Genomic DNA, 16,112 nt, shown 5'->3' with positions numbered 1-16,112 from the left:
TTGGCAAATTTCTGCAGATTTTTGGTCAGACACGGGGTCGTGTCCAGCGAACACGCCCCCGTGCTCAACTTCTGTAAGTTCTCGTTACTGCACTTGAACACGGGGCCGTGTCTACTCAACACGGGGCCGTGTCCAGACTGCCAGTAACATAAGTTTTTGCTTTTAACACAATGTTACACATTCAATCAACCTAAAAATTTATTTTTGGGACACATTGAGGACAATGTGTAATTTAAGTGTGTGTGTGTGGGGGGGGGGGATGCTAAAACATTGAATTTTGCAAGTCCTAATAACAAGCCTTACACAAAACTCTATTGGAACCGCTAATCACCCCAAATTTTTTCAAATTTTTTTTTTCATTTTTTCTACTTGTCTAAAGTTTAAGTTGGGAATTCTAAAACTAACAAGGTTATATTTTTACAAGCTTACAACCGATAGCGTCGTGATAAAAAGAACCAACATAAGAAAATTATGAAACGGCATGACAAGCCTAGTTAAAATTCGATTATATATACTTGATCACATAAAAACCCATTCCCACAAAAGTGAGTTTTGAGCCTTTATTGAGCATACAAATATATATATCTTTACGCTAAATGCTCATTTTTCGTTTCTTGTGTGAATAGCCGTTTGGTTCTTACGACTCTAGAACTTGCCACGACAATTCATTCCCGGTCCTTACCAACTTAAACCCCAGTAAGTAAATGATGGAGGCATTAGGACTAACCCTTTTTTTTCAACACCATTATTTTTATTTTTCTTTTCACCTACCCAAAAACTCCCCCTAGTTAGCCCCTTTGAGCCTAAACCTTTTCATTTCTTAACCCAAAAACCCTTTTTACCCACCAAAAACCCTTTTTATTTTTACCCTTTATTTTAGTAACAAGCTCGGTTTTCGTGTGACTAAAAAAAAAATTTTACAATGAAGTTAGAAATAAACAAACAAAGCTCCTCAAACAAAAGCTTGTTTGAAGAAATACTTCATTAAAAATAAAAAAGTCACGAAAACAAAATGTTTTACGAAAACCGACGTTTTTTATGACTTTCGCCCTTTTCTACTAACCACTAACCCAACTACCCACCTTTAGCCCAAGCCTAACCCTTCACCCAAAAAGTCCTCTTGATATTTACAAAGGTATAAAGTTAAAAAGGAGGAGGATTGATTGCTTGGCAAGCTTATGGTAGAAATAAGTTCCATGCCGCTCTCGAGTGATTCACTAAAAAAGATACACCTTCGGCCGAGTGTGAGTGATTTCTCCCGTGAGGTATGTGAACTTGTATATAAATGGAATTTTAGAAATGTATGTTATGCCTTAATAAATAATTTACCTTATGAAAAGTTTTTAATAAATCATGACGAATAGGATTGTAAATAAATAAAAATAAAACCCAATAAAGATCTTGGATTCCCGACACTCTATGACAAGCCAAAACCTTCTCTTCTACCCATTCCATTTGGGAGTGTAAGCCACATATTAAAGAGTTTTGCTTGAGGACAAGCAAAAGTTCAAGTGTGGGGATATTTGATGTGTGTAAAATGCAACATATAAATTACATCAAATGAGGCATAAAACTAACCCTTTTTAAGTACTAATGTTGGAAAAAGTGTGTTTTTGTCTTCCTTTTGTATTTTCAGGATTAAATGAGCTCAAATTAACAAAAGAAGCAAAAAGGCAGCTAAACCTAACATAAATACAAAAAAAGGAACAAAAGTGGATTGCCCGACCCCTCGACAGCATCCTCCCAAGCAAAACAGAGAAGGCAGAAGACTGAACACGCCCCGTGCTCAGCGAGCACGGGGCCGTGCCCAAGAAGCAGCAGAAAAGACAAACCTGTAGAAGCTTATATTGCTCACCACGGGGGCGTGCTCAGTGAACACGGGGGCGTGCCCAAAGTACTGCAGGCGCATTAATTGTAATTGCGAATTACAATTAATGAGGAGAGATAGTGTCAGACAGGCACGGGGCCGTGCCCAGCGGACACGGGGCCGTGCCCAGGCCTCTGTTCTGCCTATAAATAGGAGTGCTTGGCTTCATTGCAACTCATCCCTTGGCACACCACCTCTCTCACACTTCATCCACCACCCACCACCATCACAACACCATCATCCACCACCATCATCCATTGTCCATCATAGAGTGTGTGAGTCGTCTCGGGATCCAAGATTGATCGTAAGAGTTCTTGACAATCAAGGCCATGTTTGCCTAAGTCTCTTACATCACTTGGTGAAGACAAGTGTTTAGTATAATACTTTTTATTTTTAATCTTTTGCACTTTTTATTTGGTTTTGTATTAATGACTTTAATAACTAGTTGCTTTTGTTGAAGGTGATTTTTCCTTATCGTATGTCCGTGGTGTCTTGGAATTATTTTACTGTCTATATAAAATAAAAGATTTTCACCATTCATATCTCCACGGTCTATATGGAGGTATGTTGGCTACCTGGTCGGGGGTTAAGCGAATGGTTTGGTAAGGGTCTTGCCCTTGTTCAGCGTTTAGAGGTCCTGTAAGGGACCTGGGTCAAATTTAGTAGGATCTCCTTCAATACCCAAAGGTATTGGATGGCGGGGTTCCTAACTCTTTGACCCCCTCATAAGTGAACTACTATTAATACTATAACCCGGCTATTTAGGACTGTATCCCTGCTGACTCAGACTACTTAGTTGAGGGTAACGTCACCTCCAAAAGAGGGGCCTACCATAATTTGCATTAATAACTTAATTCATTATCTTTCAATAATCCGACCCTTTAGGATTGTATCCTTGCTGACTCAAACTACTGGGTTGAGGGTAATGTCGCCTTCAAAAGAGGGGCCTACTACAATAACTAAGATCTCTTAAACAAGTGCAAAAGTGCGAAAATAATCAAAGGTTATACTAATACACGAGTCGGATCCAAGTGATTCATCTTGTCTATCTGTTTTTATTTTTATTTTACTTTTCAGCATTTAGATAGTTTTATTTTCTTAGTTTAAAAATCTTTTCTAATATTTTGATTTGATTAGACGTTGAGGATAAACCGGTACTAAAAGCTCTTGTGTCCTTGGACGACCTCAGTATCTTACCAACACTATACTACGTCCACGATGGGTGCACTTGCCCATATGTGTGTTTAGTGTTAGTAAATATCGTGTTTTATAAATTTAAAACTTGGCTAAAAAGTGTAAAAAGGGCTTAAAATATATACCAAAAATATATAACACCTCGCACACATCAATATAGATCTAATGGTGGACTAGTTACCTATGGGCTATGACTATGGGTGATTGGAACCACATTTATTCAGTCTAACTTTTCGAAGTTAGGGGCACAAGCAAACATTGGTTTATTTCCCTTATTTTATTTATTATTCATTGTTTGGATTAACAAAATAACACATTGATTTGCATTACTATTTTAAAATAATTTATATTTATTCAAAACTAGATTTACTCACCAACTCTTTATAGTTGACTTAAATATTTTGCACGTGTATCGGAAATAAGATTTGAAGATACTTGGATTGAAGTCACATAAGATGGGCCTTAGAAGTTAATAATGTGATTTCTATATATTTCCTTTTGAACATTGTATTTTTGGTGTTTTCATAATAAAAAAAAAGACATGAATAATTATAAAAAATTTAATATTGTCATGATTGTGGACAATCATCACGCCCCAGTCCATAATTCGCCACGTGTTAGGGTGTAACACTAAGTCTCTAATTTTTTTTTCAGAAACTTAGGGGCTGTTTGTTTACCTTGTAATGAGGCTCTTAATGGTTCAGACCTCTTAATGGTTCAGGCTGTTTATTTTGCTAGCAGATGTCTGAATGGTTAAGATATTTGCCTCTGAATGGTTAAGCATTATACTGAGTCTGAATTGTTAAGACCTCTAATCTGAATTGGTCAGACATTTGCCTCTGAATAGTTAAGTATTATACTGGCTCTTAATAGTTCTGACCTCTTACTCATTCAACACTTAATGGTTCAGACCTCTTACCGGTTCAGCACTTAACCATTCAGAAGCTGCCAAACAGCCCCTTAAACAACTTAAACAACATGAGTTGTAGCACAGTGGATCCACGTGTTGGTTCCTCATTTGTCAGCAGCGAGTTTAAATCTCGTCACCCCACCCTCAACTAACTCTTAAGGTACTGACGTCAGCTTCTACCCTGCTGGCTTCAACATAATATTTTTATATTTTTTCTTTCTTTTTATAAGCTTTTTTAATTTATAAAACACTAAATTTTTTTTACACTTTAACACGCCACAACTACATCGTCGATGTCGTGAGCATAAATTTGTTTTTATGATTTTCGATCGATGTAAAACATATGTCATATCCTTTTGGGCATATCTCTTTCAATTGCTATACCGAGAATCGATACCGCACTGATATCGACTGAAAGCTCACTGCAAAGCGCGAGTAATCCCACTAATTGTTAACAATATGTATGACTTACGAAAGGAACCAAACATATTACCAAGAAAGCATGGGTATCTAAATTCCATATACGAATTTGGATTTTTTATACATTGAAATGGATTAGTTATTATTGGTGTACGATACCATTGGGCGTCCCCTATCAATCGGTTCCACGACCAACATGAAGGAGGTAAATCACATGTCAGAGTAAATTGGGTAGTAATGCGGTTTGATCCCAAGACCTCCACAATAGATTCTCACTTTCTTGTCAATGAGGTGCTATCATGAAGATACATATGTCAGTTATATTACCTGATGACGGGGGTAGCCCAAGTCTCAATAATATGACTAAAACACATAACAGCTCAAAGGTTAAATGGTTAAAGGGTTCAAAACCCGCGAAACATTATAAGCAGAAGAGAACAAGCATAGTAATCAGTCACATCAACTGATAACCCACCAACTCTTCACTCAGCCGCAAAAGTGGCGTGTGCAAAAGAGAACAGCCTTTTATCCGCAGGTCCAAAGCCTTCAACCCCTAAATGGGTAAGCCTCCTACTGCAGCAGAGGTTCACTAAGTCAAAGGTTTCCCCTTTGGGAGGAAACTTTCTCTATAAATAACATTCCATATCATTCATTTCGGACATTCTGATCGGAGTTGATCTTCTTGGATCGCTGATCTTCTCTCTTGTCTCTTGAGAACTTGTTTCATGCATGCTTCTCTTCTTCACTGCAAATTACATAACTTTACTTGCCCTTACATCTGAGGCTGAACTTTCTTCAGCTAAAGATCTCAAGTAAACAACAAACATAACTAGTGAACCTCCTCCTATGTCTAGCAAATGTTGGGGGACCCCACGTCTTGCATTAGGCAAACTTCAACCTAAGCCTTTTGTCTATCCAGTCTGTCCACTACTCCCAGTCTCATATTTGTTGTAACAACAAGTTGGCGCCCACCGTGGGGCTACGCCGCTCATTTTTCCCGAAAGAAAACCAGTAGTATAGCTCCATTCCCTCTGAAATCGTCATGTCTGAAGGAGAATCTCCGGGAGAGGTAAATCAAGTCCCACGTACCTCTACCCCCCAGCACTAGCCAAACTCCTTTGGCTATACCTACTTTATTTTCAACACCGGGGAGCACTCCAACAGGAGCAACATACCCCGAGTTTCTCTCCTTCCAAACACCGACCCTGTCTTTTTTGGGAGTCCCATCTCCTAATGTCGGTGCATCCAACACTCCCACACGTATTAACCTCACCCCTGAAGGGGTCGCTAACAATTTCCTACAGTTAAGGTCTCTCCTTAACCAATACGTGAACAAGGAAATGGACAAAGGGGTAAGGATTAGGTTAGACTATGATGAACCGGAACCGTCATTGTCTCCTGGACCGCCTGTTCTTCCTTTCACAAGCTCACAACCAGCCGTGTCCAGATATGAAGCTGGTCCCAGCCATCCACCTCCGAATGCCAGTCCAAATACATTTGCAAGCCAGATCCAACATCTTTTCCTCTATTTTCTTCTCAGCCAGTGGCAACCGGTGCAACATTGGGGCACGAGCTAACTTTGGATCAGCTGTTACAATCTCCTGTTGCAAGCATTCCACCTCCAGCAACAACCACGTGGGAACAAGCCTTGTATGTCCTCCCTTTAGCACGAAGCGCCGTCATGAGTGCTCCTCTAGGGGTGAACTATGCAGCTGCACCTGAAAGCCTTCAAGGCTTCAACCTCATGCCACAAATGATGGCCCAAATGATGGCAAGCTTCCCTTGGCAGCACTTCATTAACCAGGTGCTGGCCACCCAAGGGAATGCTAACAACAACCCGGGCACAAGAACAGAAGAGGATTTGGCCAAACCATACAAACCAAGCAATCTGTCATGCTTTTCTCAGCAAATTGCTGATTATGATTTCCAAACCAGGATAAAGATGCCTTCTCACATACGAACCTACGACAGAACGGAAGATCCAGAAGATCACCTTCAGATCTTCACAGGGGCAGCAAGGATACAGAAATGGTCCAACGCTGAATGTTGCTTGATGTTCATGCAAACCCCCGTAGGACCTGCTCGGATCTGGTTCAACGACTTACCAGCCCGAAGCATTCGAACCTTCGATGATTTAAGCAACGGTTTCTTGGGTAATTTCTCACAGCAAAGGAGATATGTGAAGGATGCCACTGTGATCTTCCAGATCAAACAAAAGGACGATGAAAGCCTCAGGGATTTCATCGAGAGATACAAAAAAGAAGGTTTAACGTATGTGGGAGCTGACGAAAAAATGAGGGTTGCAGGCTTCATGAATGCAGTCACCTCTAAGTATCTCACCAGGGACTTTAACAAGTGCCTGCCCAAAACCTTAGAAGAAGCCCTTGAAAGGGATGAAGCTCACATCAGGGAAGAAGAGGCGGTTAACATCAATGAGCAGAGAAAGAGGGGCCCCAGCTGGAGGCATAACAGCCCCAACCGAAAAAGAGGCAACTATGGTTCTTATGATAGATGCTCGCGGAGCTTAGACCCTCGAAGGTCTGAAGGTTGGAACCCTTCAAGCAAGGACAAGGCTGTGAACTTCACAGCCCTGACCGAAACTCCTCAAGAGATACTCGCCACCGAAGAAGTTAAGCATAGCTTCCGACCGCCAAGACCCCTGCCCAAGAGCAAAAGAAATGAAAATTCTACTCAATTTTGTGAGTTCCATGAATAGAAGGGCCATCATACCAACGATTGCTTCCAACTCAAAAAGAGAATCGAGGAAGCAGTCAAGTCTGGAGAACTTCCCACCTTGTCAAGGGGGTAAAAGATAAAATGGGGGATGGAAAAAACAAAGAAGTAAACATGGTGAATGTTACCGAAGGAACCCCCACCAAGCGGAAACGCTTGGAAGCTTGGGAGCTTCAATGCTTATGCTTCCCACCACCACAAAAGGGACTTCACACGAACCCTTTAGTAGTCGAAGCCACTGTAGGAACGATGAAGACAAGTAAAACATACATTGACATGAGTGCAGCAACAGAAATAATGTTTGAAAAATACTTCAACCAACTCAGTGACCAGGAGCGTTCAAGGCTTCAGCCAGCTGAATCATCCATCAAAGGCATTGCTGACATCCCCATCAAGCCTATAGGCCAACTGACACTCGATGTGTGCTTCAAGGAAGGTGAAATGGAAAGAACCAAGCCACTCACCTTCATCATAATCAGTATGCCTTCCACCTACGATGTTATCATAGGAAGGCCAGGCCAAATCGAATTTAGCATGGCTGTCTCTGTTGGCCAGGGCATTGTCAAGTTCCCCACCAAGAGAGGAATTGCAACCCTTCAACCAACCCAGGAAGCCTTCCTGGTTGAAGGGGAAAGTTCAGGAAAAAATGAAAGTGAAGAACAAGGTTGGGCCATTAACCCTAAGTATCCCAAGCAAAGGATAAGGGTAAACACCAACCTCACTCAAGAAACTCTCTCATACCTTAAGAAGCTGCTGACTCACAACATGGACATCTTTGCATGGTGTCCTGATGACATAACCGGCATCCCTAGGGATATTGTCGAGCATGAGCTTAAAGTTCCACCAAATGTGAAGCCCATTGTTCAACAAAAAAGGAGCCTCGCCCCCGATCAAAGTGTAGCAGCATGCAAAGAGGTTGAAGGGTTGGTGCAAGCCGGTATACTCCGAGAGGTCAAATACCACTCTTAGATAGCCCCTGTGATGGTCAAGAAGCCCGATGGGTCATGGAGAATGTGCATCGATTTCAAAGACTTGAATAAGGCATGTCCAAAGGATTGTTATCCTTTGCCCGAAATTGATCTCAAAGTAGACTCACTTACAGGGTTTCCATTCAAGTGCTTTCTTGATGCTTATAAAGGCTACCACCAGATTCAAATGAAAAAAGAAGATGAAGAGAAAATGGCCTTTTATACAGACAAAGGTATTTTTTGCTACCAAAAGATGCCTTTTGGCCTAAAAAATGTAGGTGCAACTTACCAATGATTGGTGGACAAAGCATTTGTTGAACAAATTGGAAAAAAACATGGAAGCCTATGTGGATGACCTTGTAATCAAGAGCAAGACTGAGGGCCAAATGCTTGACGACATTCAAGAAACATTCTGAAACCTCAGAAAGATAAACATGAAGCTAAACCCGGTGAAATGTTCGTTTGGGTTCGAGGAAGGCAAGTTCCTAGGGCACATTGTAGGCAAGCAAAGCATAAAAGCCAATCCCAACAAGGTCAAAGCTATCCTGGATACAAAGTCCCCACAAAGCAAAAAAGAGGTTGAAAGCTTGAACGGAAAATTAGCAGCCATGAAGCGTTTTACCTCTAAGTTGGCAGAAAGGTCCCTTCCCTTTTTCAAAACCCTTCAAGGGTGTACAAACAAAAGGGACTTCAAATGGACAGATGAAGCAGAGGAAACCTTCAACCAAATGAAGCAGCACCTAGCTTCATTACCAAACATAGCCGCTCCTGAAACAAAAGAACTAATCTCTGTCTACCTATCAATTGCTGAGGAAGAAATCAGTGCAGTCCTGACCATTGAAAGAAACAAAGCTCAAATACCTGTTTACTTCTTCAGTAAAACCTTAAAGTTAGTAGAGACCAAGTATCCCCCACTGGAAAAACTTGCACTTGCACTAGTCAAAGCAGCCAGAAGGCTTCGGAGATACTTTCAAGCACACCCCATACAAGTGGTCACAGACCAACCGATCAAAAGTATGCTTGAAAAGCCCGAAACCTCTAGACATTTAGCCAAATGGGCTATGGAACTAGGTGAACATAACATCACCTATGTCCCAAGAAAAGCTATGAAAGCCCAAATCTTGGCTGATTTCATTTTGGAAATACCCAAAGAAACAATAACGAAAGTCAATACAGCCTCCACTGAACCCTCTGACCCCCATACCTGGAAGCTCTTTACCGACGAAGCTTCCAGCATTGAAGGGTCAGGAGCAGGGCTAGTTCTAATTGATCCTAATGAATTGGAATTCACGTATGCCCTTCATCTTGAATTTCAGACTACAAACAACGAAGCTGAGTATGAAGCAGTGATTGCTGGACTCAAGCTTGCAAGAAATATGGGTGTCAAAAAGCTTCAAGTCTTCACAGACTCGTTGCTTGTTTCAAACCAAGTAAGTGACAACTACATAGCCAAAGAACCAAACATGAAGAAGTACTGTGAAAAGGCAAATGAGCTTATGAATGCATCTGAAGCATGCCCAATTAAACAAGTCCCAAGATCGCAAAACAAAAAGGTTGATGCACTAAGCAAACTTGCTTCATTAACCTTTTCCTATCTCACCGAAAAGGTATTGGTTGAAGTGTTGAAGCAGTCATCGATTCAAGAGCTCGAAGTACAGGATGTCATCACTGAAGAAGGCACAAACTGGATGACCCCTTTGATCAAATTCCTCACAAATGGTGAACTACCAAGTGATAAAGTAGAAGCCGAAAGGGTTCGAATAAAGTCAAGACAATATCTGTTGCAAGAAAATATCCTTTATAAAAAGGGGTACCTTGCACCATTGCTTCGTTGTGTTGGCCCGGAACAAAGTCAATACTTGATCAATGAGGTTCATCAGGGAATTTGTGGAGCTTATTTCGGCCCAAGATCAGTAGTCTCAAAATTGATGAACCTCGGGTATTTTTGGCCCACCATGCACCGAGATGCAAACGAGCAGTTGAAAAAATGCGAATCCTGCCAAATACACGCCCCAATGCCAAAAAGCCCAAAGCATGACTTAGTTCCCATCTCATCTGCTTGGCTATTCCACAAATGGGGAATGGATATTGTTGGACCATTCCCTCCGGCCAAAAGGAGGAGTCAAATTCCTTCTAGTAGCAGTGGACTACTTCACTAAATGGCCGGAGGTGAAACCACTGGCAAAGATAACAGGAAAACAAATCATTGATTTTGTATGGGAAAGCATCATTTGCCGATTTGGGTTACCAGGAGTATTGGTCACGGACAATGGAAAACAGTTTGCTGAAAAGCCTTTCAGCTCATGGTGCAAAGAGTTCCAAATAACACAAGTCTTCAGCTTAGTGGCCTACCCTCAATCAACGGCCAGGTTGAAAGAACAAATCGAAGCATTGTGGAGGGCATCAAAACACGTTTGGGAAAACATGACACCAATTGGCTTGAAGAACTCCCAAACGTGTTATGGGCAATTAGAACCACTGAAAAAACAAGTCACAAGAAAACACCTTATAGCTTGGTGTTCGGATCTGAAGCTGTAATCCCAGCAAAAATAGGAGTTACAACAAAGAAAACGTTCAACATTGATCTAGAAGCAAAACAAGCAAGAGACGATGTTGAACTTGGAACTCCTAGAAGAAGCACGGGATCAAGCAGCCATTCAAAAAGCAAGATACAAACAAAAGATGGAATCCTACTACAATGCCCAGGTAAAACATGAACGATTCAAGCCTGGTGATCTAGTCCTCAGAAACAATGAGGCAAGCAAGAAGGAAAGCCAAGTAAAACTTGGTCCCAAATGGGAAGGACCATATGCCATCCTCGAAGCTCACAAGGGAGGACCATACAAGTTAGCTGATTCAAATGGCAAAAAGCTTCCCAGGCATTGGAATGGCAAAAACCTTAAAAGGTTCCACGTCTAGAAAAATGTATTAGAAAAAAGTTGGCAAAGTGTTGTTTTTGTTCCTTTGTAATCTACACACTTTGATGAATGAACAATGAGGTTCTTGTTAAAACTTGCCTTTTTATCCTATGATCAGGTTGAGAACCTAGCAAAAAACTCCATGACAAGGGTCTGTAAGGGGATGAGCTCCCAGGCCACATCGTTCAATAGGTTCAAGGGTTGAATGGACCTATATAAGGGGTGAGTTCCTATATCAATAAAACTCCATGAGACTTAGAAATTTTTCAACAAACTTGTCTCATAGACGAGTCTGAGCAGCCTTCACCAAATGTTCCTAAAGCCTTAGAAAATATTCCAAAAAACGAACTCTCGTCAACAGGCTTACGAACCAAAATCTAACAAAGTAGAAATGATAAATATGATAAGTGTCATGCCTTCTTGTTAAAAATACCATGGCTAAGTGACTGCAGCACTGAACCCTTAAAGGTATAAGTAACATAAGGAAAACACAAAACCAACAAAGACAATTACAAAAACAAAAGCACAAGGAAAGGAGCAAAACAACAGCACATAAATAAAAGGTTGTATGAAACTTAGAATTAAAAACAACTAGTAAAGCACCAAGCCACAAACTTCAAGCAACACCCGGAAGCCTCGAACGCTTCAAGCTGCAAGTTGCTTAACCAAGTTGGTTTAGAAAATACACAACACAACACAAAGGCAACATAAAAAGTCACAACATAGCACAAGTACTAGAAAATTAAAGCATAGCATAAGGGGCCTTAAGGGCCTTAAAACCTACATAATTGTTCAACGAAGCCTTCAAGGTTCCAACCACCATAGGGACCTAACGGTTCTCTCCCAAGTCACAAGTTTAAAAACATACAAAACATGAAATTGTTTTAAGTGCTAAGAAAGCTACGAATATATTGTTTAAACACCAGCAGAAAGCTTTGAAGCCCCAGAACCATCACCCTTACCCTTTTTGGCCTTTTTTGCTTTCTTGGCCTTAGGGCCACCATCTCCTGCAACTGCTGAACCTTCAAGGCTTGCTTAAACATCCGCATTCTCCGAGAAAGTCTCTTCGCTATCACCTAAACGAGAATGCTTCTTGGACAGGGAATCAAGCACTTCAGCACAAACCTTCTCATTTAGCCCAGCTGGTTTCAGCCCCTATAACACAGAACGAGGTTTACCGAAGCAAGAATAAACTTCACTTACGTAAGGGTAGGTCAGTCTTTCCATCTGGTGAACAGACTCCTTGAAAATTTCAGAAGCTTCAGGGCGAAACAACGGAGATTGTTCTAAGGCTTGACCAGACTCATGAAGTTTGAAACCAGCAACTAAGCCCAAATGTTTCCCATAATTCAGCAATTTCGTGTAGACATCCCCAAGGGCAGAGTTAAATTCAGTAGAGTGAAGGAGATAAGTGATAACCTGCTGAAAGCCTTGCTCAATAAGCCACTGGTTATCACTAGTAGCTTGAACTACAAAAGCCTTCAAGCCTTCCTTTTCTTCAACAAAGGCCTTCTTCTGAACATCCAAGGCTTCCCTATCAGCCTTCAGCTTCAACTCATCCGCCTCAAAACTCTTCTTCAAATCGCTAATCTCAATCTCGTGCCTGCGGGTCAACTCACCAACCTTCTTAACCCAAGCTTCCTCCTTCTTCGAAAAACTATCAATGTCCTTTTTCATGACAGCCATAGAAGCCTTCATCTTCTCCTTCTTCTTCGAAAACTCCTCATACTCCTGCATCCTCTTTCGGAAACGAGTAACACCTTCAGCCACTAAGGCAGAAAGGTTGCAGGAACTCAAGATCAACCTTGAAAGCATAGTGTCACCCTCCATCTCTGCTATGGCACCTCGGACACCGGGAGAAGCAAAATTAGCCAACACGTCAGCACAAACACTTGCATTTTTTTAAGCTATCACCAACCTTAACACTCCAATTTGGGACATAAACCTCATCTTCACTCAAACCTTCAACATCCTTATTTGATGAACATTGAACAGGAGTCACTGTAACCTTCTTACCTGAAGCTTTCTTCTTACCAATAACAACTAAGTTCTTCTCCTTTTCAGCATTAAGGCCTTGACCATCAGAAACTTCAATGTCATCACTCAATTCCACATGATCAGAAGAAGTGGATTGAGCAGCACTCTTCAACATACGACGAGCAGAACGACGGGTCAAAGCCTTAGGAGTAGCAGTCCTTGTAAAACCCTTAACATTTGGAACACTAACATACCCCATATCTTCAAATCTGTGCTTAGAACCCCTAGCAACTGCATCATCACCCTCTGCAGCTTGAGCATCCGTAAAAACAACATATGATGTGTCGTCACTCTTCACAAAATCTAATGCAGACATGACTGCAAAATTTATAAGAAACAAAACATAAGCAAACAATTCAAAGGAATGTAAAAAAGCAAAGCAGGGGAAATGCATACCCTGACCCCTCCTCATAAGAACCGGATCTCGATCAGGCTTATCCCACAATTTGCTAATAGCCAACAAAACTAGCAAATGTTCAGGAAAAGGCCGAACCCTTGAAGGACATTCTTGGATGGCTTTAAGAAAACAATCTTTCAAATCAGCCTCAGAGGGTTCCGGTTCATTGAGAACGGCGTTCGGGTGTCTCCACACCATTTTAAAGGGAACAATTGACTCTGAAACCCAAAAGAACCGATCTTTCCAGGCACCAAGGGTGGTAACCAGGGAAGAAATCAAACAAGTGTCGACTTTAGATGTTTCGAAGGTAAACCAATCACCGTTCTTCGCCAAACGGAAAAACCGGCGGAATAGCAACAAAGAGGGATCATAACCGGAGGCCCGGCATAAAACCTCAAAATGTAAAACCCTAGCCAGACCTTTGGGATGAATTTGACCAAACGAAACTCGGTAATACTCTAAGACATTCAATACAAAGGTTGAGAACGAATGCCGAAGATTGGAGAACTCGAAGTGGCAACAGTATAAAGCAATCGACCCAGAAGGGCATTGATCAACGGACTTGTCACAACCCGGTGCAACCGAATTGAATTTTAAACCAATGTCCCATTACATACAAAAGGCCTCTACTTCCTCTTGAGTAAGGCGAGAAAAACTAACAGAAAGATCCTTACGAGCACCCATGATTAAAAGGAAGAACAAGAAAAAACGAAGGAAGAAAGATGATGACTAACCTGAACGAAGGAAGGAATCTACGGAACGCTTGGAGAAGATAAGTGAAAAGTTATCAAGTAAAAGTAAATGAGAAATAAATATTAACAAAGGAAGTTAATTCAAATTCAAATCAACAACCGCCGCCTGAGAAACTGGCACCCATCACATCAGTTGTCATTTCAAAATTCAAATTCTCAACTACTTGGAACCCCTGAAGCCTTGACGCCTTCAAGCAATAAAAAACAATGTGTAAAAGTTAGAAGCATTTGAGCATATGCCCCAAACACCTTTTACTTGGGGGCTGATGGCGGGGGTAGCCCAAGTCTCAATAATATGACTAAAACACATAACAACTCAAAAGGTTAAATTGTTAAAGGGTTCAAAACCTGCGAAACATTGTAAGCAGAAGAGAACAGGCATAGTAATCAGTCACATCAACTGATAACCCACCAACTCTTCACTCATTCGCAAAAGTGGCGTGTGCAAAAGAGAACAACCTTTTATCCGCAGGTCCAAAGCCTTCAACCCCTAAATGGGTAAGCCTCCTATTGCAGCATAGGTTCACTAAGTTAAAGGTTTCCCCTTTGGGAGGAAACTTTCTCTATAAATAACATTCCATATAATTCATTTTGGACATTCTGATCAAAGTTGATCTTCTTGGATCTCTGATCTTCGCTTTTGTCTCTCGAGAACTTGCTTCATGCATGCTTCTCTTCTTCACTTCAAATTGAAACGGTCATTATATTTTTAACCACTTGTTATTAGTGACATATTTATGTACCTAAAAAAGTAGGCACTTTTCTCTTTAGTAAATATGAACTGAAAATCAAGGAAAATATTATTTTATGCTTAAATCGACCCACCCAGTCATCCTAAATTTAGAATTATGTGCTTCAGAATTTTATAATTAAATCATTATAATAATACAAAAGGTGGCAGTTGTTAAACTACCACTGAAAGTGTTTTCGAGGCGTAATTAACTACCCAACCTTCTTCCACTATTAGCTATTTGTTTAGTGTTTTTCTACTTCCACCTTCCCCGTTTTAGACGTCTCTAGTCTCATATGACTCATATATGCTTCCCAGCATATTTTTTGGTTAGTTAAGATATGATATGGTATATATGATTCCTTCTTTTAAATCTAAACCCAATATAAAACATGCAAAATGTATACCAACATTTCAAGGGAATTTAATATGGCAAAATAGTATTTCTTTATTTTTCTAAGCTTGCAAAGTGGATCACTTTGGATTGGTAGAATCAAACTTTTTAATAAGTTCTTCTAAAGATCTGAATGAAAATTTCAATAGTTTTTAAATTAAAAAAAAAAATTTCATTTCTATTATTGATGCTAACTAACAAAAAAATCGAAATTTCGTACAAATTCAGTAATATTTTGCAAAGTGGCTTTATAAATTATAATCGTATGGACATTGTATGACTTGTTGACAACTCCAAATTCCTCATGAGTCAAAGTATGGTTGTTTTAATTTTGTATATTAACTTTGTTCGATATTGAAGTTGACCATTTTGGTTGTGTTTTTTTTTTTATATATATTTCTTTAACTTAGATTCCAAATCAAGTAAGTAATTTTAACATGAAGTTTTTTAAAGAAGAGTTCCAATCATTTTAGAGTTTCTTGTTCGTAAGATTTATGATCCAAATCAAGTAAGTAATTTTAACATGAAGTTTTTTAAAGAAGAGTTTCAATCATTTTAGAGTTTCTTGTTTGTAAGATTTATGATGAGAGTTTTAACAAGAAAAGGAATCATCAAGACAAGAGTTTCAATCATTGTAGAGTTTCTTCTACGGGTTATGGTTTGGGAGACGATTCTACCGGTGTTGGCGAAGGTTGTGGTTGAGATTGAAATTGCGAGTTGAACGGGTTTCGCATCATCATTTGTTGTAACGATTGCATTTGTTGCATTGATTGGAGTTGGCTCATTTGAGAG

General features: G+C 40.3%; 1 protein-coding gene across 1 annotated transcript; it reads left to right on the top strand.

Moving 5' to 3' along the window:
* The first annotated feature begins 6,072 nt into the window (after positions 1–6,072).
* LOC110882926 lies at positions 6,073–7,107 on the top strand. Its single transcript, XM_022130812.1, has one exon. The coding sequence runs from the start codon at positions 6,073–6,075 to the stop codon at positions 7,105–7,107; it is 1,035 nt and encodes a 344-aa protein (XP_021986504.1).
* Positions 7,108–16,112: the final 9,005 nt, after the last annotated feature.

The sequence above is a fragment of the Helianthus annuus genome, chromosome 10 (genome assembly GCF_002127325.2).
Source record: "Helianthus annuus cultivar XRQ/B chromosome 10, HanXRQr2.0-SUNRISE, whole genome shotgun sequence".
Classification (NCBI taxonomy): domain Eukaryota; kingdom Viridiplantae; phylum Streptophyta; class Magnoliopsida; order Asterales; family Asteraceae; genus Helianthus; species Helianthus annuus.
The sequence above is the reverse complement of the archived record's forward strand: the minus strand, read 5'-3'. Positions and strand labels throughout refer to the sequence as shown.

Excerpts from the sequence above, each read along its gene's own strand:
- LOC110882926 (XM_022130812.1), top strand. The coding sequence starts at position 6,073 with ATGAGTGCTCCTCTAGGGGTGAACTATGCAGCTGCACCTGAAAGCCTT.